General features: G+C 41.8%; 1 protein-coding gene across 2 annotated transcripts in view; it reads right to left on the bottom strand.

The window, feature by feature from the left end:
* Positions 1-23,933, bottom strand: part of vwa5b1 (von Willebrand factor A domain containing 5B1) — a 49,239-nt gene that overhangs the window by 10,898 nt on the left and 14,408 nt on the right. For both annotated transcript variants that reach the window (XM_078169801.1, XM_033630236.2), the window contains exons 7-17: positions 22,458-22,582; positions 19,644-19,820; positions 15,982-16,092; positions 15,664-15,866; positions 12,103-12,217; positions 11,696-11,881; positions 11,252-11,441; positions 8,451-8,650; positions 4,155-4,401; positions 637-930; positions 45-182 (exon numbers count right to left, since the gene is read on the bottom strand). In XM_078169801.1, coding sequence (XP_078025927.1) covers positions 45-182; positions 637-930; positions 4,155-4,401; positions 8,451-8,650; positions 11,252-11,441; positions 11,696-11,881; positions 12,103-12,217; positions 15,664-15,866; positions 15,982-16,092; positions 19,644-19,820; positions 22,458-22,582 — 1,986 coding nt within the window. The remainder of the gene's footprint in view (positions 1-44; positions 183-636; positions 931-4,154; positions 4,402-8,450; positions 8,651-11,251; positions 11,442-11,695; positions 11,882-12,102; positions 12,218-15,663; positions 15,867-15,981; positions 16,093-19,643; positions 19,821-22,457; positions 22,583-23,933) is intronic.

Raw genomic sequence — 23,933 nt, 5'->3', positions numbered from 1 at the left:
TGAGCAGTATAAAGACTTCATCATATTTAATCCATGTGACTTACCTGGCTGTATGTATTCAATACATATCGGCAAATACTCATTGGTGTCCAGGTCGATGGGAACAAAGGCTGTGTATTTGCTCAGTATATTGCAGGCCTTGCTGGTGTGGATGGCGTAGAGTTGGTACTTCCTGCCAGAGCCTGTGAATTAATTATAATAAGCATAAAATGAACACTGTGATCTAACATTACATAACAACATACTGTGTAACATAACAGTGAACAAAAGTATTCCAAACACTCGTAATTATTTTACATTAAATATACATAATATTATCTGAAACAGTTGGAAATGCGCTTATTTGGTGTCTTGCCCATGTCTGTTTGTTAAATATGAATTTACAGCCAGGAGACGGTAAGTTTAGCTCAGGAGGAGACAAGCGGCCTGCTCTGTCCAGAGGGTAACCAATCTGTTTGTTTAATCCAGTGGATTTTGGTACCTCTGGGCAGAGCCAGGCGAGCTGTTTCCCCCTGTTTTCAGGCTTTATGCTAAGCTAAGCTAAGCTAAGCTGTATTCAAACAGACAAATGGTAAGTAAGCAAATAATCTAAATAATTAATCTAAATTTCACAAAGCACCTAAATCATGCGCTCACCGTGCTCAATCTCACACTCCTTATCCACCATGTGCTCAAAGTCACAAATGATGGAGCGTCCCGCCATGTGGTGGAAGGTCTCGTTCCACAGCTCCTCGTGAACCTTTTCCTCACGTTCCCGGCCATTCAGAAAGGGCTCGATATCAAAGACGACCTCCCACTTCACCAGTTTCCCACACAGCAGCCCGGACACCACGGCCTTGCAGTCACCTTTGAGCTGGGTGGCTGCACCCAGATCTGAAGTCTGGGTCTCCTGCGGGGTTTCTGCTTGACACAGCTGGTGTCCGTAACCATCTGAAATGTCACAGGTTTAATTCCTGAATGTGCGTTTTTTTATTTGCTACTCAACGTGTATTCAAATCCAGCTGAAGCACAGCTGCTGCTGCTGCTCACTGGTGACAATATTGTTGTTCACTTTAAAGCTCTCATTGTTCAGCCTGCGTTCAGTAATTGTTTTCTTAAACACTTCCCCTTTTGTTCCTGATTACTTTTCTGTTTTGTTCCCAAATTTAGAAAACCATTTCCTGTCCGCCTCCTGTCTCGTGCTCAATCATCTGTCATCATTTCTCATCCTGGATTTAGGTTGGATGTCACTTAAGTCCAGTTTTAGATACTTGTCACATCCAGGGTTCCCACACATTTTCATTGACAAAATTTCAAATCTTTTCCATGACTTTTCAAGGACCCATTTTTTTTATTGTTAAATTTGCCTAGCATATACGATTCAAACTCTATTCAAACATAGTTTCAGCTAGTGGGCATACGTAAAGGGAGAGATGGACGCAGGGAGAAAACAAATAAACGTATGTCATGTAAATACAATATTGTCACACATCGACGCATATTAAAACTACATAAAATCTATCCGTGTAATATTCCTGTCACATTGTCATTACACACAACAAAATTCCATGACTTTTCCGAAACTCTCAATGATTTTTACTTATTCCATGACTTTTCCAGGCCTTAAAAAATGTGATGGTTTTTCATGACCTTGGAAACCCTGCACATCAGATTTGTGTTTAAGGAAAAGTTTGACATTTGGGGAAATGAACTTAATCATTTTCTTGCTGGGAATTAGATGAGAAGATTGACACCACTCTCATATGTAGTATGGTAAATCTGAAGCTAGAGCTAGCAGCCAGTTAGCTTAGCTTAGCATAAAGACTGAAAACACTACCTTGACTTTATCAAAACATGGATGTATAAGGAGAGCAGCATTGGAGGCAGAGCCCTGTTAATCCTATAACAGCTGCTCAGTGGCACATGAAACCAAAAAAGTTCTTCTCACAGGTGTAAAATTACCTGGATCTTTTTTGTTATCATGGGGCTCATTGGGTGAGTGCACTAGAGACGGGCCAAGCAAAGTTATGCTACTACTTCCAGTTTAGCCCTCCACTAATTCCGAATAAAATGATTTTGTCTAGACTTTAGGAACGTTTTGGGACCAAATCCCAACAGTGAAATGGGTCATTGTGTAGGGGTTGTGACACTCAAAAAAAATGTCTCACTGATTTACAGACATCTCTTTCACAATGTAAGTCGATGGTCAAAAGTCTTTGGGCCCATGTGGCTTCATGTGGCAGATGCGGAAGTTGTAGTTACATGGTTTGGCCACTATGTAATATTGGCTTCAAGGTCTGGCGTACTTTCAGGGTGTCCTTTCTCTGATTGGCTATACATTTCCAGGCGTTTGCTAAATGCTTGTATTAGTCTAGCTGTGATGCAAACTGGCGCCACAAACGAAAAAGACCCAGGAGGAGAGTGGCTCAGCCCCAGCAGCTTATGCTTTTGCTCCAATAGTCTGAAGTACGGCTACCTGGTCCAAACAGTTGTAGTTTTTTTTTACCATTTTTGTTGCTACTTCATCATTAAATTCACCTTTGAGAATTTTTGACACATGAAATTAAAGCTATAGTGTGTAACTACATGTCCGTAAATGTCCGTTTCACCCAAGCCACTACTAGAGGAGATGACACAATGCTGATTAAGCCGATCGGCTCCTCTAACATCTCGCGGTATTTTTCAATATATATCATTTTTAGTTTGCGTGTCGACCGGCGACATTCCCTCACTGGCGCACAGGAAATGAAGGGCAGGGGGAGGAAGAGCAGAGAGTCTCATAGCAAGAGGTAGAGCGCAGGTAGAAAGAGAAAGCAACATGGCGGAGAACCCAAAGAAGCGGCCGAGACACGGTTCAGAAGTGGATCTTACCACAAAGAAAAAGCCTGGACGTTCGGCTGAAGATCTATTAGCACAGAAGGAAAGTGACCAATGGAGAAGGCAAACAAGGATTTGTATTGGTGTCGCTTTTCCTCGGTGGAGAGCCCTGAAGGAAGAAATTGGGCTGAGGGCAGACACGGATGTTGCCTTGCTGCTGTTGGATAAGTAAGTGACTTGGTTTATAATTATATTATGAGTAGTATGTGTTGCTGTTACATGTACTGGACCTAGTACTTTATTATTTTCTTGGAAATGGTGCTATGAACATAATGTAATCTTAGCAGCCTAGTGTTCGCCACGTTGTGTAGCGTTGTGTTACTCTGTGTACATGGAAGTGCCGGCTTATTTGTTGTAATAACGCATTATCCGCTGGGGGGGCGACAGAAGTTACACACTATAGCTTTAACTGTGTAGTTTTAAATATTGGAAGTTTTAAAAGAATTTTCGGAATTTAGAATTTAGTCCCACTGGTAGGAGGCCGCAGGGCAGACCCAGGACAAGCTCGGAGTAGAGCCACTGCTCCTTCATGTTGAAAGGTGTCAGTTGAGGTGGTTCGGACATCTGATCAGGAGGCCTCCCACTAGAGGTGTTTCAGGCATGTTCCACCGGTAGGAGGCCCCGGGCAGACCCAGAACAAGCTGGAGGAATTACATATCTCATCTGGCCTGGGGATGCCGTGGGGTCCTCCAGGAGGAGCTGGAAAGAGTTGCTGGGGTGAGGGACGTCTGGGGTGCTTTGCTTGGCCTGCTACCCCCACGAACTGGCCCCGATAAGCAGATGAAAATGGATGGATGGATGGATGGATGGATGGATGGATGGATGGAGAAGCTCCACCACCGTTGAAACACTATTTTTAAAAAGAGCAGCTTTTGAAGTACCTCACAATTGTGGGTCCATTTTTGTCATTATAGCCGATCAGAGGCAGAGTAGGGGTGGGTCTTCCTAAAAAGCAGACTTGGTTGGCATGCCCAGCAAGTCAGTTTAGTCTCTTTCAGCACCTCTGAAGCTCACTAAGTAACATGCTACATCTTGTTTAATTTGTACAAAAATGTACATGTATCTGAGTACTTCTGTTACCCATTTGCAGCCTTTATGCTAAGCTAAGCAAACTGTGTTCTGGAAACCAAATAATTGGATTTCTGAAAATGGGCATGAATTTGGACAGTCATAATGTCTGTCTTATTTCAAGCAGACCTGTTATGTTAGCTTTAAAATGTTTGAAAAATGTTTAATTACTTTAAGATGTGTTGGTTTGATTTGGTCACTCTCAGTAAATTCTTTGATCAAGGTCTCACCCGTGTCTCCGATGCTGCCAACAGAGGGGCTGTCAGTGGATGATCTGGAACCATCCTCCCCAGCGGAGTTGCGAGCTGCAGGCGACACGCTGATACCGCTGGGCTGAGGGTTGTCCTGAGGCTGCGTATGGAAATGAGTCTCTGAGTCAGCTTCCTGCGGCAGAGGCGGCTCCTGCTGAGGGAGCGGCCTGTGACAGCTGGCAGGACGCCCTCTGGAAGATGTGGCACACAGGCTCGCCAGCTGCGGCTTAGAAACAAAAGAAAGTTGTTTCTTTCATCCTCTGGTGCAATCAAGGTATGGAACATCATCTACTGATTGTAATTCTGGTCACTCCAGTGTGTTTATTCATTCACGGTTCTTTGAAGTGATGAGTAACATACAGACTGTTGTATTCAAGAGGAATATTAAGCAAAATCATTACTAAAAGGTGCGAACAGTTGGCCGATGAGACACAGTGAAGATTCCCAGACTGTTTATATTTGATGAAAATTATGCAAATCATCTCAACTGCAAACAGGGCTGGGTCTTACAATTATTTTAATTATGCATTAATGTGGAGATCATGTTTCTCTGCAATGCTTTGTTGGTTCATGAGACGTCAGGGTGCTTTCTCACCTGCCCTGTTTGGTTCAAACGAACCACACGTAGGGGGCAATCCAACTTAAGTTTGTTTGCCCCCTACATGCTGTTTGTTTGGGCAGGTGTGAACACAGCAGTCACACTCAGGTGTGCACCAAAACAACCAGATCGAGACCTTCTTGAAGAGGTGGTCTCAGTCTGGTTACAAATGAACTCTGGTGCGGTTCGTTTGTGGTGAGAACGTGTTCCGACCTGGATCCGAACCAACTGCAGTCACATGACACATTGTTTGGGTTAAACATGAGCATGTTACAGTCCTGGAGGATTATTAATGTGCACCTCCTCCTGTACTGCCTTAATATGCACATTCAGCACATCCAATGCATCAAAACATTGTTTTCTAGTTGGAGCCGCGCCTCATTTTCAAACTGTATGGTTTGACTAAAATGAACAATGACAGCAACATAGTCCACGATGAGCAGCGCTAAAATCAACCTGCGTAGTTGTCCCTCCATTGTGACATTAGAAAGTGTCACATTTATCTTGCAAGTGTACTCTTCTTCGTTTGGTTTAGTTCCTGGATTCACATGGAAATTCTGACCAATCAAGAGCAGCTTTCTCATGCAAGATATTTGTTCTGGTCCGCTTGTAAATGCTGCCGTGAGAACACAAACCAACTTTAGGCAATTATGCAATTTTGGAACAAAATAAGTCCCTGATTCAGACCAAAGCAAGACAACTCTAGGTCTGAATGCACCCTCAGAAAATGGTGAACAATGCCTCATCTCTGTTTCCTAAACCCCGCCAGCATGACGTCATCAAGTCAGTGTTTCAGTCAAGACCACCTAAACCAAGACCAAGCTATGACCAAGACCAGTGTGTCATGATCGAGACAAGACCAAGACTTTTAGGGGTTGAGACCAAGTCAAAACCGGTGCGAGTCCCATACAGCATGACACACTTATGATGAAACGTGGAATATGCGAGCTATAGGCGCTCCTCAAAATGAAGCACTTCCTTCACCTCTTTTTTTGCCATATATCGAGTATATGTGTGTATGCATAAGTGTACCATGTGAAATAACTTGATGAAATAACCAAAAGGCACCGCAGAGGTAAACTTCATGTATCAGAGTTTTCCTTTGTTTTCTATAAGCAAACAAATACACACTGACTATATTTACATGCACAAAACATTCCAGCACTTGCCCTTATTCCAAAAAAGGCAATATCCCTACTGAACCTTTTACATGGCTTATCAAAATTAATATTCCACTAACATTCCTGTTTACATGCAGCCGTGCATATTTTGATTAATGTGTCCTATCATGCCATTGATCACATCAAAAAACAGAGAAATAGAACAGCTGGAGCTGCTTGTCATTTTGCTTCTTTGCATCAAAATAAGATTTTTTCAGAGTTTTCAATCAGCGGCAGAGTTGTTCAACCATGGGAACACCATCTGCTTCCTTCATTCCTTCAACCACCTTCTTTAAAAGCTTGGCGTTGTGATATTGCTGCACATCAAAACACCTGCTGATATCCAAGTCTTTCATAATGTTTTAAAGTCGGTGTGTTTCTGATCAGAAATCTGAGCTGCTCTTTGTAATGCATCTCTACCCACTTTTGCAAACTGTTAGTGAGTTGGTTTGTGTACAATGTAGCCATGACAATGCACAAAGCTGATCGTGAACAGGCCAGAGGCCGTGTGTCACAAACTGCAGAAAAAAACCCCAATTGAGACGCATTTATGTGCTGTATACATGTCCAAATAATGCAAGTAAAACTGGAATAATCAATCATGTGGATGAGGCTTTTGAATTTGACCACCACCCGATTTTTGTGAGCTGCAGTATTCACATAAAGAGAGGAAGAGGAGAGAAAGAGGGAAAAAAAGGCAGCAGAGGGCAGCTGCTGTGAAGCTGGGTGCTGTGTCCCTCTCCTTACAGAGGAAAAATGCCTGCTTTGTAAAAGAGTGTTTGCACATTTCTTACCTGTGCAGACAAAATGAGTAGCTACACTTCCAGCAGCTGTCATGGATTATCTTTGTCAGATACGGACGTGCTGAAGTTTTGGCTAGCTGTGCTACAAATGGATCCTAACACTCCTGTCCATACAGCGAAAGGTAAAGAGACACTTCAGACACTTAAGCGGGATTTATACTATACTTGTGGAGCAGAGCCTACGTCATAGCCTACACATGTGGTCTACGTTGTTGTGAACATTTATACTTGTGTGGTGGTGTGTCTGTGTCACTCTGCATTTACACCTCCAAAACACTAGTCAGCGGTGGGGTTTCTGTGAAGTGCTGTAAAGATTAGATGATTCAATACACACATTAAACATGGCTTAATAGAGACAATTCCAAACACAAGTACACAAATCAGCTTCACTATAACTCACAGCATTCACAGACAAACACTTGTCTTAATCTGGACACATTTTCAACACAAATACAACATGCTAATGTTTTTAGTACAAGTCTATGGCATTTTACATTGTATAAATTAGCCTAGCTGCTAGCAGATTTTTCCTCTTCTAATATAAAACCAGGGACAACAGCAACATTTAACAAAAGTAACGTTACAAAGTTCGGCTCCATTACAACTCACAAGGTTCACTGTCAAAACAGCTGTTTTATACTAAACATGTTTTCCAAACAAATACAACATGCTAATATTATTAGCACAAGCCTATGGCATTTTACATTGTATAAATTAGCCTAGTGACCAGCGGAGTTTTCCTTTGCTCATATGAAGCCAGGATAAATCACACACAAGACTTAAAATGCTATTTTTGTGGAGGCTTTATTGTCTTCACAATTTATTGTTTCTTATCTGTGAAATTAAAGTAAATAAAAGCTTTGTTTCCACTGAGGGAAATTGTTTCAGCTTACAGACCGGCCTTAAGACCGGTCTTGAGTGCTACAACACTGGATCAAGTTTCTCATTTTGAGATATTTAGTTAATTAACATCATCACATGAGATTTCTGCAGTATGATAAAATTAAACTAAATTGATAATCCTGTTTTGAGTTATTGGAGAGGTTTAAGATTTCATCTTCGCACCCCTCTTGCCGCTCTGGCACAGGTTACAGTAGTATCTTAATTAATGTTGTAAATTTATCTGAAAATACACAAACAAATGAATAAAAAGTTATTTCATTAACTCATGATTATTAGTTATAGATTAATCATGGCACGAATGCGGTGGATCGTCAGCCTAATTTACAAAGAGAAGATGTAATCTCTTCACAGCCCAGTGAACTCTGTTTAGTTATACTGAGATGCTCCCTGAGCAATATTCAAACCTAATTACCATTCATAAATTTTGCCCCTCATTACTGAGGAGAGCACATTAGTCTGTTCTTCATTATACTCCAGTCCAGATGAGGGTCAGATGGCTCTTTAATTTATCAACACAGACGTTTTATATAATGACAATATAACTGTGTCATGAAACAAAAAAAGATCCTCCTGCCTCTGTCACCGTAACACATTGTGGTTTGTGTAATGTGCATGTGTGTGCTTAAACATAAAACATGGGTATTATTATTGTTATTTGAAGACAGCTCAGTTTGGTTTGAAACCTGTGAGCTGCGACTGAATTACAGGCTGAATCAGAAAATAACCGCTGACCCATTTTCCAAAGTAAACCAGAGCAGATCATCTTGAAAGCAATCATGTGAATGTTACTCATCACAGCGTGGGACTGCACCTGGTAGTCGCTCCTCCACTGCGCCTCGTGCTCAGGGCTCATCTGGCCTATCAGCTCCTGGACTTTGGCTCGCCTCAGTGGATTCTTTGCCACCACTGAACTGGGATCACTGGGAGTGTAGACCTTCTTTGCCGGGTTGTAGTCTGCTATCTGGTTGGTGCTGTACGCACGCCTTCTCGGAGACGTCTTACAATCCAAACCTGGTGTTTTGTTCAAAAAGAGAAATAGTCAGCCAAAAATAACAAACCTTGGCATACATGGCAGACAATTAATTGTTGGTTCTGGCAACTCTGTATTGCTGATTGTTAAATAATGAGTCTAAAAGTGCCCAGTTCACCACAGCTTCTCGTTACCAGAGCCATTTCTATTCTGAATGAGGAATAAAAACCTCTACCATGCACAAAGTGATTCATTTTACATTCTTGAAAGCATCATTTTGTGTGGGATTTTTTAAAAATGAGTTAAATAATGACAACCACTAATGCAGATGGACAAGGCCTAAGCATCATTAGCCATGTTAGTGGCTCGGCAAGGCTGTACTTCAGCACAGTGACGAGCTAAATTCCAACCCGACAGTGACTCTGACAATTAGGGTTGCAGTGGCATACAGATTTCAAGGTATACCGAGATATGAAAGTTGACAATTATCATACCGTGAACATTTGCTTATCCATGATATTGAAAAAAAAGCAACTGGATGGAGAATCTTACCTTTATTTTTATAAATGTGTGATAAAACTTAAGAAAAACTCCATTTTCTTCCTTTCCATTCTGACCGTGATACCATGAAACTACAATATTTTCTGAGACAGTTATCTACTGTGAAAATCTCAAGCAAGTTATGCTTACCAGGTTCACCATCTTAATTTAGCATGGTAGCATGCTAATTTTTGCTAGTAAGTATTGAACTACAGTAGTGACTTTAGGTGCAATTATTTTTACTTTTTTCTCTTGAATGTACACAATTATTCAACATACAATGCACATAATTGTACATACTTATGTTTATTCTCATTCTTGTCTTTATTCTACTGATGTATATATTGTGCTAACCATTATGGCACAATACATATTTCTGAATATAACACTACTTTATACAGTGTAAAGAAGCACAATGCACATATTTGTACATTTTTACACACTTTATGACTGCGCACAGTGACGTATATAAATATATATCTCAAGTACTCATGTTAATATTGTAGCATAATGCACAATTTTATTAGCCTGGAAATCCAGACTCAAATCTAGAAAGATTTTGAGCCTGGCCCTCACTGATACACCCTTCCTACCCAAGGGGCGGCACTAACTGAGTCATTTCAAATGCAGCCGCACACAATTGGATAGCACGATGGCTAATCAGAGCAAAAAACAAGGTGACGTATTCATTGCAGTAAGCCCCATTGGTTTGCCAAACAGTGGGGCTAACTGATATATTATGCTTTTGCCGTATCCCATCAGCAAAACAGCAAAAACGTCCTTCCTGGAAACAAAAGCTCCTAGGGCAGTCTTCTGTTCCTCTCTCAAGGACAAGATAAGTGTAGTTGGTTTAGCGTTTCTTCCAAAGCTAAATTGAATGGACGCGGTCCTACAGCGCAGCGCTGTCCTCATCATGTTACGCTCACCCAGAACCCGCCTCCGTCAGATAGACTAATCTGATTGGTCCGATGGTGATTCAATGGGCTTTGCTCGTTGGGGCCAGATCCCCGTGCAGAGCAAATTTGAATTTGCTAGGTGCAGGGCATCTGGATTTCCAGGTTACAATTTTATTTCTGTTTTATTGAATTTAATTAGTTCTATTTCATGCACCTGTTCTTACTTCTTATAATTCTCTATTCTTTACATCGCAGCGACTGTGATGAATAACAATTTTCCTTCAGGGATCAATAAAGTATTTCTGGTTGCTCAAGGAACCACCCATGGGCCAATGGCAGCCCTCTAAAACATTTTGTGCGGCCCTCAAACATGACACTAAATGCATGCTTTATATGTTAATCATCTGCTGCTCCTTTCAGTACTTTAACTTTCAATAGCTTACATTCAATACAATACAATACTTGGCATCTGCGTCATACTGCACTCCCCTTACAAGCATCGGTCAGCTAAGAAATGACAACTTGTAGCAAGCAGCTAGTCGCATGGCAACTGGTAGCACCTCACAAATTTTGTTCGGTCATCAATGCTAGCGCTGTTAGCTGAAGTTAGCAATTTGTTTGGACAAATCTGCAGTTTAATGCGTAAGTGAGATGGAAAAGATAGGATTTTTTTGTGTGTACACTTTTTCTTTGTGTCCTGCAATCATATGCGTCCCCTAAATTAGCACTCAGTAAAACTTTGAGAACCCCTGCACTAAACCCTGTTGCATCTCCAGCAGCGACTATGGCACCAAACTGGGTATTTTAGGCCAAACCATAACCAAGTGTGTTTTGTGCCTCAACCTAATCACATGTTAACCACAGCGTTGTTGAAACATCAAGAAAGTTTCGACATATCCACTACATAATACTGTACAAATGTTACATATCCGTGGTTTGCAGAGATGTACAATGACAACATTTTTCTGGCTACTCGATTGCCTCTAACTACAAGAAACCTTTCCAGACCATATCTCATCTTATGTATCTTTACACTGCTTTTGATTCCTGCCTTCATCCAGGCAAAGAGTTGATACTTAGCAGCTAGTCAGGCCTTATCTCTATACACATAATATCTAACGTACACTGGCGGGCCTAACCGGCTCCAGGGCAGTTTTTCATCTTAATTAATTGTCGTCTTAGGATGTGTATACTGTAGGTTCTTACCTGTGGTGTCCTGCTCTGTGGCAGCAGGGCTATCTGTCATGGAGTCCTGGTAGGGATCGTACAGAGGTGATTCCTTGTAGGACCCCTGACTGTCGCTACCTGTCCTCAACACGTCCTCTTCTTGTGAGTGGTAAAACACGGAGCTGGCTGACTCAATGGAGCGCATCATGCTGTATCGCCTCCTCTTATCCTGTTGAGATTTTGAGAAGGTGACACTTTGAAGTTACAAGGTTTAATTTAAAAAGCTCTCTCATCGTTAGCCCTTGGCTCTTTTTATCTTTCTGATAAGGCCTCTCACAGGTAGTAAGTGGTTCAAATAAAAACCATTAAATAATTTATCACACTTAACATTAACAAAACTTATTTGAGGTTTCTTTTCTGAAATGTTCGCACAGAAGGTCACCTTGCATGCGTTTCTTTGTTCAGCTGATGTCTTGCACTTACAGATTTAGGGTTGGCATGGTAGCGGGTAGTGTCGCACACCACACTGTAGCCGATCAGACTGTCCCCTGGAAACAGGAAGGTGTTGCCCACGGGGGACAGCAGCACTTCTTTGGTCTCAGGAAAGAGCCATTCAATGGAAATGTCACTGAGTACTGGAGACAGGGTTTTCTTCAGGGACTTTATCATCTGTGGAGTGAAAATAAGCCTCCTGAAATAGTCGTTCAGATATAAAACGCAGCGTCTCCCTGACCAGCACATAAAGCGAATGGCGTCTATGAGATATGATTTCCTAATTGGTATCAGTGGCAGACACTCAGTGCTTAGAAACCACTGCATAATGGCTCTCCGGTGGCCCTCAGAATAGCTGGCTGTCATTAGGAGTGATACACAAAGCTGGAAATGAGTACCTTGGGCTGCAGCCTCTCTCCGTCGGCCAGGAACTCTGCTGTTCCTTTGGAAACTGTCGCCAGTCCCTGCACCAGCCTCCTGCAGGCGTTCTGTCCTATGCCGAATGTGAAACATCTGCACAAACACATTAAACACTGCGGCGTCATGGACAGATCGAGAGACAGTACATGGTAACAGGTGTCTTCTCAGGATGTGCACAGATCCAAAGAGATGCTCTGGAGATATATAAACAATCTAATTTGTCAAACATAGATTTGGGAGGAAAAGGAGCCAAACAGGAAATTATCTTTCATGCTGGAAAGTTGAGACGTGCCTGCCGCTGCTCTGAGTTCACCCCAGGGAGGTTGGCTGGTGCTGAATTTTACCGTTTTATTCCATTTTTCACTGCGGCTGATTTCATTACGGCAGCTACATCCCTTTTGCATTTTTAATGAGATCAAAGATTAAAACGGGAATGTCACCTTCTGCGTAGTTAAAAACCGAGCATGGATTTTCAGGATGGAGATTCATCGTTGTTTGCTCTTGTTTCTGACCGGCTGCGCTGATTTGCAAGCATAGTGTGATAATGAGCCAGGAAGTGTTGATGAACTGGCCAAGCTCTGTGTACCTAATGCAGTCGTCTAGGGGCAGTCATCCATTAAAAGGGGGAAGACAAAAGTCAATTATTTCCAGCGTGACTCAGGAGAGGGATTCACAGTGTGAGGCTTGGATGCAACCAGCAAAATAAAATGATTTCCCAGTGTACTGCAGATCCACTGTGCCACAGGCGCTCGCTCTCAGTTGACAGTTGGTGTTTGCATCCATCAGAGAGCTTTATTACTTCCTTACTCTACATGTCGCTCTAAAACCATGTTCTTTCTTATCTAACCCCAAGGCTTACAAAAAATTCCGCTGTTCTGACAGATGCTTTGTAGCGATGAACATAATGTTTGACAATCACACAACATTCAATGCATACTTCTGGATTTCATTTTGAGAGGATTACAGCTCCAGAATCAGGTGATGCATTTAAGCCCCTGACAATCCCTGGATGTGATTTCATGTTATCTGTCAGCTGTGCCTTGATATTTGCATAACAGCATAAACAAAAGATAAATGTATTATCAAGTGCTTTGACACGACACACAGTCACTTCTCTGCCAGCGCTGTTACTACAATATTCATGACAATGTGGGGTGAGTAGTGAACTACTTGTTATTAAACTGGTGATTTAACTACATTTTGTTGTAGCTTGTAGTTCAACTATATTTATATTTGCATAGAGATTCACGTAGTTAAATCATTGTTTGGCCATTTTGTGTGGGTAACTAATGAAACTACAAACAATTAACCCTTTGCTAAGTCCCGCCCCTGGACGCCGACTGGCCAATCATAACATAGCATCTGGCTGGCTCAGACCAGGGTCCGACAACAACACAGCTGTGCTCCATTGACTCTAATGCAGTCCTTTCAGATTTCCTTCATTTTCAGGCTGGTTTTGTGGATTTGGAGCTAAATGTTGTGCCTGGGGCACGTCGTGTATTAATGATACTCGTTACCTGGAGAGGTTGGAAAAAGATATACGTTTCTTCCCTGTTCCAAAACCAAAATCAAACCCTGAAAAGTGTAGGGTTAGCTAGCTAGCTACTGAAGATATAGCCTACTGAATGTATACACTAGGGCTGTCAAAATTGCTCAAAAATGACGTTCGAATATTCCTTCTAAAATTAACTCATAGGTTCGACCCATTTGAATATTTTTTTTTCCACATTATGTCCACAAGAGTACAAACTAATACAAGGAAACATACTTGTATATGTATTAATACAAGGAAACATAACTACTTGTAGGTATTTTTATTTCCACATAAACGTCTTTGAAAACATTTACATACCTACACATTAAAACACATAAAACAATTATCTATAACATTACGTTATAAACGACCACGGACCTCTCGCTCGCCCCCCCCCTCTCTGACCCGTGGCCACACCGCCCGCGGAAGCGCTGCGAATAACCTCGAAGCGCCAGACCGTGACCGGCTCGTGCCCTGCAGCGATCGTTTTGGCGTCTGGTCTATTTTCTGCACGAGCCGCGAGCGAATGTGTCAAGCCAGGTGACGGAGACAACAGCTGGGAGCAGAACTGCTTGTCGACCAGGCTGGAGAAATGCGCGTCTGATGCCAACGCCCACTCGCAAAGAGGACAGCTGCGGTGGTGTTTTTTTTTTTTTCTTCTCCACAATCAAATATCAATTTTCACATTCGAAGGTCCATTTTTTTTTCAAATTCAAATTTAAAATCGAATTTAGAATATTCGTTGACAGCCCTAGTATACACATGCTGCTTTTGCTTTTTAATGATTATAACAATGAAACAAAGACCGACCCTGCTGTACAGGAACCAGTGAAGGGAAGCAGGGAAACTTTGATAATGTTCAACCAGCTGTGTGTCATCACAGTGTGTGCAGATGAACATTGTTTGAAGATCCCTGCCCGTCCAGCGGTGGAGGGCCGAACACTGTTCATCTGTGCACACTGTGATGCCACACAGCTGGTTCAATATCAGCAAAGTTTCCCTTTATATTCATTGTCTTGTGTGGCGATCAGCAGTGATGTGGTGGTTCACTTTTACACTGTGATCTGTAGCCTATAGTTCGGCTTTAGCTTCTAACTATCTTTGTCTTTTTAACCTGTTGTTGCTGCTGAGTCAGTTTGACATCCTGGATATATCCTTCAAACACAGACTGTAGACCCCTCTGTCTGCTTCTCTCTGGAATCACTCTTTCATTTCTCCAAAAATATGATAATATGTCCTCAGCGAGTGCAGTTAGTTACAGTGTGGGCTCCATGCTTAATCTGACAGCTTGTCGGACCATCACAAAGGGGCGGGGCTTAGCAGAAGGTCAATTGAGCAGCATTTTTTGTTGTTGTGTGACTGTGTTATATGATATTTTATTATTATTTCTTAACACATTTTCACTTTCAATTTGGTCTCTACAAAGTAATTTGAACTACTTTTCTTATATAGCTTTAGTAGCTGTGGTTTAGCCTCTTCCAGTGTGAAGTAACTGGTAGCTTGCAAAGCTATTCAAGGTAGCTTCCCCAACATGTGCTGCAAGTCTGCAGGAATAAATCATATTTCAGTCCCTCCAATATGTTGCAATGTTGCAATTGCAACAATTAACGCAAATTCAAACAAACCTGCTTGACCCTGAATGTTGCCCAATCACTGCAACTTCTCTGCAAATTTGACCAATCATTGTTTCCCATGAGTTTCACCAATCACAGCAGGCCCCTGCACAATGTCACCAAAATCACTTCATGATTTCTGGTTGTAAAGATGCAGACATCTGCAACACGAACGTTTCACATTCACCAACAAACATTACATTACAGAAGAAAAAACATTTCAACTATTTGCAAATTTTCACACGCTCCCGCAGTTTCATTTTTAAAATTGTCTAAAACCTTTGCAACATGCATCGCAATTTTTTAGAAAGGCTGCCATTAAATCAGGCATTTTGGGCCTCAACATTAAAAAAAGTTCTGTTATAAGCCTAAGTGTGTTTCAACAGTAATACCTGATGTAGCGTGCATGGCTGCGGACCAGCTCAATAACTTTGCCTGTGTTGCTTACGGCCCCATCAGTGAGCAGGAAGAGTAGGCGGGGGTGTCCACTGAACATTGGCTGCCTCAGGATCCAATTGAGCGGCGCCAGGATGTTGGTACCCCCCATGTCGGCTCTGATCTTCCTAACATACTCACACGCCAGGGCCAGGGCTTCCTGAGATGAAGAGGAGAAAAGATAAAGTGTGATTTCTGGAGTTTAAGTATCTTCAGATTGCTTTGGCTCTACAGAGCTCATAGAAATGCAGTAATGTAATACAGAGCAGCTTTACCTCCTCGTAGTTCTGGCTGGTTGTGAAAAGCGATTTGAATGTGGAGCCGAAGCTTATGATGTTAAAAAGGCAGCCCGGCACAAGGCTCTTGAGAATCACCACCATGGCGTCCTGAGAGAGAGGCCGAGAGCAGATTAACTTCATGTGCATGAAACACAACAGAACAAAGACTGTGAAATCTTTAAAGAAAATAAAAGGCAAAAGTCTTCTCCTCATTGGGTGCTTAATGTGCTGTTGAACTGTTTCATTTCCCCTGCAATAAAGCTACGTCTACTGATGTCTGGTTGAAGGGAAGCATGGTGCTCTACACAGCTGTCATCGCTGCACAGCAGTTTCTCTCAAGAAGAGGGTATGAGTGGAGTGAGTGGCGTCACGCAGTGTCATTTCATCCATCGCTGCTTCTTCTACAGTGGAGTGGCACTTTCCAAAGGCATACCACTTATCTCAACCTTCAAGAGCACAAAGATCCCCACACAGGCTGTAATAAAATACCTGTTAAGGTGCATTAAGAAAATATGTAATGCTCAAGTTGTTCGATGTATTTTTAAAGATATTCTGCAGGATTCTTTAAAAGATAAGTGGTAAATAGTCATACCATCATTGGCATTCACCCTGGCTTTTAAGTGCAGATTCTGCCTGTGTTCTTATTATTCTTTGTTGCTCAGGATGGTTCCTATCTGAGTGAAATGACCCGGAAGTATCTAAGTGGCAGCCATAAGTGCTGGTCGACTTCTCTAAATGCAAATGCTTCAATGCTCCCTGTCTTATCTCCTTTAGCATAGAATACACTCATGGACCGTATAAATAATGGACATAGCTACTGTGACATTGGTTTGTGGACTGCCATTTTGAAGCCTCAAATTTTTCATTTCATCTGTCGCCATCTTGGTTTTTGAGCCAGAAGTGACCATATTTGGACAAGAGGTTGGAGCTGTGGAGAAGTGAGAGGTGGATCTGACTCATAGATTGAGACAACGCCTCACAGACAGCCTGTCACTCAAGCAGTGTGCCCTGAAATATGCCTAAATATGGGGGTTAATAAAATGTAAATGGGTGAGTTTTTTTTTTTTTTTTAAATCATCCCTCTACATTTTTCATGAATGTTGAAATTAGCCATATAGAGCAAAACCATTTTTTGCACCAGGCTGTAAACATGTTTTTGTTTCTGCTGTAAAGTTGGGCATTTTAACATGGCGATCTGTTTTGGAGCCAGCCTCAAGTGGCCATTCGATGAACTGCAGTTTTTGGCACTTTCACATTAGCTTCATTTTTCAGCCTCGGAGGTTGACGCTTGACAACACTGGACCATCCTTTACCAAAGGAAAAGAGACAGTGATGTCCCACAACTCCTAGCGGCAGCAATATTTGAAGTAGCGCACCATTTGTCCGTTCACAAAAACAAATGCGATGCCTATTTTGCATAAATTTAACAATTATTTTCATACAATCATACATATTGGGATTAATATTGATAAACAGGAGGGTGATCTTGAGTAATCATTGTTGTAATCATTTTTGTGACTGACAGCCTATATTCATCAACAATGTCACGACAGCTTTTCACCTTGTGAGTCTGTATGTTATCATAGCATATATGGTCCTGGTGGCACCTATTGTAGCTACAACTACCACAGAGGTTCCCAGTTCCGTCTGTCTGTGGACAGTTTTTTTGTCAATGTGATAACATCGCAACCATGCAAGATGCAGTCACAAAACAGATTGAAAAGATTGGTATGGTCCTAGCCTGAAGTAAATGGACTTGGACTTGCATTTGTCCAAGTCTTCTAACCAATCAAAGTGTTTTTATACTACATGCTACATTCACTCAGTCACACACCATTCATACACTGGTGGCTGAGACTACCATACAAGGCGCCACCTTAAATATTCCAACTTACATCTACTCACACACTGCTGGCAATTTTGAGATTACTATCTTGCCCAAGGATGCTTCTGGGGATCAAATCGTCAATCTTTCAAGTAGTGGACAGCCCGCTCTACCTCCTGAGCCACAGCCCCGGCCATTGCCCCTCCACTTTACACTATGGTTAACAAAACTTTACAAATGTGCAGTTAAGATCACAATGAAGCCCGAGTTTGAAGATGGGTGTGAGCAAAGGTGCCAGAAGTAGGTGGGTAGGAAGTCGGGATACTTGGCCGATTTTTAACAAAGCAGTAGCCTCCAATTCTGAAAAATGAAGCAAAGTGCCTAAAACTGCAGTTCCTCTAATGGCCACTTGGGGCTGACTCCAAAACAGACCCCAATCCCCATAGACCCCCATGTTAGAATGCCCAACTTTACAGCAGAAATATACATGTTTAAAGCCTGGTACAAAAAAACAGTCTTCGTCTCTACGGCTAATTTCAACATTCATGACAACTGTACGGAGGGTACTTTTTTTTTTTAACTTACCCATTTACATTTTTTAAGGCTCAGAGTTACACACATATTTAAGGGCTGGGACGCTTGAGTGACAGGCTGTCTGCGAGGCATTGCCACAATCTATGTGGCAAAAAACAAGATGGCACTGACCAAAATGCAGAACTTGAGGCTTCAAAATGGGAATCCATAAACCAATGGGTAACATCACGATAGCTACATCCATATTTTATACAGTCTATGGTTTTAAACAGCTTTGTATCAAAACAATGTGGGTTTTATCGTGGCTGGAGTGATCCTAAGATGACATCCTCAAGATGGTCTCTAGTCCTTTTTTTATTTCAAGTCCAACTTTGACAATGGGTTGTATCTTTCACTGGGTTGTCCACCTGCATGAAACAGCATGGTAAAAACGCAGGGGGTAAAGTCCCTAAGATTTGCTTCCAGCCGTCCATCTTTAAAACAGCAGACCCACATCAGTAACATCAACTGTCACATAATTATCAAGCCTAGTGTAAGAGCAGTCCATTTCTCTTAGCACCGCAGTTGTTTTTTCCGAAATCCTGTTGAATTCTCATGATGTTTTTCATTAGGGTCAAAGAAGAGTTTAGGAAGAGACGGGACATCATTTCTTTTCACTATTTGTCCACAGCCCAGGTAGTATGACAAACATCTGATAAAAGCCTCAGAGTCTGAGTCACAAATGAACACCAGTTAGCATCACTCCACAGGACAAGGTCAGTGCACAAGCAGCCACATGACATACTGACATATACATAGATGTAAGAAAAAAAATCAACCTTGAATGAGTTGGCTCTGTAGGTATTCAAGAAACGACACATGAAGTCTGATAAGACCTCAAAGACCTGCTGTCTAAAACCTAGCAACTGAGAGGCGTTTGGTGAATAGTGAATGACTTGTGTGATCGATATCCTTGTGTACTTGCCCTTCACACAGCTGGCTAACCACATCTATAATCTCCAAAGACTGCAGAATCAGTACGGCTGTGAGCCTGGAAACCAATTACACAGCCTCTAATGAGATACCGTGTGTTTTGATGCATTAGCTTTTCATTTAATAGCTTTATTTTGATGTGTTTGGAGTCGACTGTGATGTGTTTCAGCAAATTCAGCAGCTGAAAATATCATTTTTCAAAAAATAATATCTTCAAACTGGTGATGTTGCAATTTAAATGTAAATCACTGTGTGTTGAAATGTATGTTTGCATCTGCATCATATCATGTCACACAAATATAGCACCACACTGAGATTAAAGACGTACCTTCACGCGGTTGATGTTAACCCCACTCATGCTGCCGCTGCGGTCAATGAGGAAGATGAACTCGCCGTGAACCTTCCTCAGGTCTGAGCTGATGGATTTGAGGTCAGGGCAAAAGTTTAACATGACCACAGGGTTGTGGAGGATGTCCTTGTGGAGTCGCCTGTGAATGATATCTACCTGTAAAGACGGAGGAAAATAAATTGAATTTAAATGGGGGGTTTGACACCATCAGATAACTGTACTTTCTCTGAATTGGAAGGGCTTTATCATCATGCTTAAAGGAGGCAAAAAAAGGACACAAGTAATCAGCTTGATAGCTGGAGCACATCGGTTATTATAGATGTGCAGGAAATTCCAGGCCGAATGTGGCGAGCCTTTGGAGTGTTTCCATAGAAACCCATTTTTATGGCTAAGAGCCCTTTCTCCTTCTGTTTCGGTCCGCTGGTCACTTAACAGCCTCATCATGACAGAGATGTGAGTGGACACGACACAGGCTGAAAAATAAAAATGCTGATCTGCTATAAATATTCATCTGCAGCGGTGGAATGTAACTGAGTATATTTACTCAAGTATATTTTTGAGGTACTCTTACTTTACTTGAGTATTTTTATTTATGTGTCTTTATACTTTGTTGTGCAACCCTGTGTTATATAAAGGCAATAACTGATTGAAATGACATACCACCAGGAGAGTGGTAAAGACACAGTAGCACAACATGAACAATGCCCTGCAACAAATGTTATTTTTGTGAAGCTGCAGCGGTTATGTCACATTGTTTTGTTGAAAATAACTATATAAAACAATCCAATATCAGTGGTGGAAGAAGTCCAAACTTTACTGAAGTACCAGTAGCTCACTGTAAAAATACTCCTCTACAAGTAAAAGTATTGTCAGTAGGTATAGTTTGGATTTTTTAAAGTGGGGTTGTATGAGGTGCTTATAGTCAGAGTATTACATAAAGTAGAAGTCAGTCGTCTCGCCCCCAGTTTGGAGAAGCAGGCAGAAGTACTGACACCGAAGCTAGGTGATGTACTGCTGTAGGCGGGGGCAGCAATAACACGTATTTTAGGGTGCTGTCAGACCTAGAGTTTGCTTGCTTTGGTCTGAATGTTGTTGTTGGTTCGTGTTCTCACGGCAGCATTTACAAGCGGACCAGATCAAATGCCTTGTGTGAGAAAGCTGCTCTTGATTGGTCCGAATTTCCATGTGGGAAAAATCTAGGAAGTAAAGCAAACGTTGAAGAAGAGTACACTTGCAAGATAAATGTGACACTTTCTAATGTCACAGTGGAGGGACAACTACACAGGTTGATTTTAGCGCTGCTCATCGTGGACTATATTGCTGTCATTGTTCATTTTAGTCAAACCATACAGTTTGAAAACGAGGCGCAGCTCCAACTAGAAAATAATGTTTTGATGCATTGGATGTGCTGAATGTGCATATTAAGGCAGTACAGGAGGAGGTGCACATTAATAATCCTCCAGGACTGTAACATGCTCATGTTTAACCCAAACAATGTGTCATGTGACTGCAGTTGGTTCAGATCCAGGTCGGAACACGTTCTCACCACAAACGAACTGCACCAGAGTTCGTTTGTATCCAAGCCAAGACCAGCGCCCAATCCCAATACACCCCTTAACCCTACCACTTGCCCCTACCCCTCCGTTTTGTGCGTTCACGCATAGGGGTAGGGATGTCCCGATTCTCATTGAGGCAGAGGGGAAGGGCGGAGTGCTAGGGCTATATGGCCCTCCAAACGGAGTTTTTTCAGAGGCACACTTCAAAGTGAGTGCTACGAGAAATCTCCCAGAATGCCTTGTGAATCACCGGCAAGATGGCAGGGAAGGCTTCAGAGGCAATGAAAGAAAGTATTTTCTTTGTAACTAAAGATTTAAAGACTATGATAACCATCGGAAATGTCGTTTCAATGTATTATATACATTTGTTCTAACAAGCATAACAAAAAAAAATCGCTAGTTGTGAGGTTTCCCCGGCAACATACTCGTCACGTCTTTTTATGACGTCACTGATGACTAATGATGATGTTTCCGGGTATGAAGGGTTGTCCCATTTCATAGGGGAATATTTCAAACCCTACCCCTTGTAACTTTGTTGCAAGGGGCAAGGGGCACTCAAAAAAGAGGGGTAGGGGTAGGGGCGAAAATGAGAAATGGGATTGGGCCCAGCTCTTAAAGAAGGTCTTGGTCTGGTTGTTTTGGTGTGCACCTGAGTGTGATTGCTGTGTTCACACCTGCCCAAACGAACCGCTCCAAGGGGGCAAACAAACTTGAGTTTGATTGTACTGAACCAAACAGGGCAGGTGTGAAAGCAGCCTTAGCTTCTGTGGCAGGACTTCCACCTGCTTCTCCATCTATAAGCACCTCATATAACCCCACTTCAAAATATCCAAACTATCCTTTTAAGTACATTTTAGTATTTTCAGAGTGTGATGGCACTTTTAGGTACATAAAGGATGAACGTCTCACACCACTGGTTTTGGATTATATATCTATATATAGATATAACAAAACAATGTGACATAACTGCTGCAGCTTTACAAAAACAACATTTGTTGCAGGGCAGTGTTTGTGATATTGTGCTGCTGTGTAGTCTTTACCACTCTCTTGGTGGTATTTCATTTCAATCAATTATTGTCGTTGTACAACACAGGGCTGCACAATGAAATGCAGTTGTAGTTTCTTTATGCACAAAACCACAAAGAACAAAACAAAATGAAAACAGGAGTGAACAGCAGCAACAAAACAAAGGTGATACTGTGTCCACACGTGCTGATGATGTCAGTGACTCACTCACTTTCCTCTCATTGCTGGAGTCCTTCTTGGTGGCCTTGATGAAATCACTCCGGCCATGAAGATACTCGTCGTACTCCTCCTGCGTCATGTCTCCGTTCTCAATGAGCACATGTGGCAGATGAGGCTCTGAAGTGACACAGTTGGTCAGGAGCCAGACATTATTATAAATATTACAGACAGATTATAAAGCAGATGGACAATGCCGGAGTGTGGTAAGCTGTGGTGCAGAAATATCCCTATATCGATGTGAGAACGAGCAGGTGGTTGCATATAAAGACGCTGTATCACAGCTGGGTGTCAGGAAGATAAAATGAGCTCAGAGGGCTGAGTGAACTGGGGGATTTGGACTGTTATTCCTCTTCAGTGTGGGTCTTGAAAAGTTTTAAAAAGCACAGATTTCAGTGTTCTCATAAAAAAAGACCTTAAATTAAAAGGCTCACATTTGATTTACAAATGTCGTAAATATGCTTTCTAGCTTTCTTTAGGCATTAATATTGGGTATATAATATGTTTTGTATGCGTGAAAACTGGTTGTAAAATTCCCAGTGCCTTATGTAAAACCCTCAAGTGGACCTTAATTTGATCAATTACCTATAATTTATTGATCCCTTTGTCCATGTTCTGCTGCTTATCCAGGTTCAGGTCCATGTTAATGATTAATTAACAACTAGTCCATACCAACTGGTAGCTTTGTCACCTTCTACCTATGCCAATCCTCAATGCCTATGTGCAGTTTCACATAGATTGACCACGTCAGTGAGTAGAAAAACGTGGGACAGATAGAATGACTGACTGACAGAATGACACACTGACAGTTTCCGTGTTTATGTACAGCATACCATACCATGACTTAGTCATACCAAAAATTAGAAGGAAAAACAACAACATTGGTCCACAGGGGGAGCCACAGCGATCGGTCGCATTTTAGCCATTTTGAAGCATTTTTCTGTTGTTATAGCGCCACCCAGTTGCCAATTAGAGTTAAATTTCTCCAGTTACCTTGAGGCATCCTGTTCTACATATCTACCAAGCTTAGTAAAAATCCATATGGCGGTTAGGCCTAGATAAGAAATTAGCTCTCTAGCGCCCCCATTTTGTTTGATGGGGTCAATAATGGAGGGGTCCCCTCAGATTATGTGTGGTCATATGCCTACAAAGTTGCGTGGTGATGGGTGAAACCCTTGAGATGTTATACACCTTTATGTGTTGAGCCACACCCTCCACAATATTCATTGCCTTATAGAAGCTCAGTTTTAGTAAGTTTTCCAACTTTTGCCAAGAGGGAACTTTAGATATTGGTCCCTAGATTATGTTCACCCAGTTTCATGCAGATCGCTCAAACTTCCTAGGAAGAGATCGATTTGAAGTGTTTTTCAAAAAATTCAAAATGGCGGAAATTTGTATAAGCAGAAGTTATGGGTTCTTGAGGCAAATGTGTTCCTCATGAGGAGAGGCATCTCTGTGCAAAGTTTCATGT

Source organism: Epinephelus lanceolatus, chromosome 8 (genome assembly GCF_041903045.1).
Source record: "Epinephelus lanceolatus isolate andai-2023 chromosome 8, ASM4190304v1, whole genome shotgun sequence".
Taxonomy (NCBI): domain Eukaryota; kingdom Metazoa; phylum Chordata; class Actinopteri; order Perciformes; family Serranidae; genus Epinephelus; species Epinephelus lanceolatus.
The sequence above is the reverse complement of the archived record's forward strand: the minus strand, read 5'-3'. Positions and strand labels throughout refer to the sequence as shown.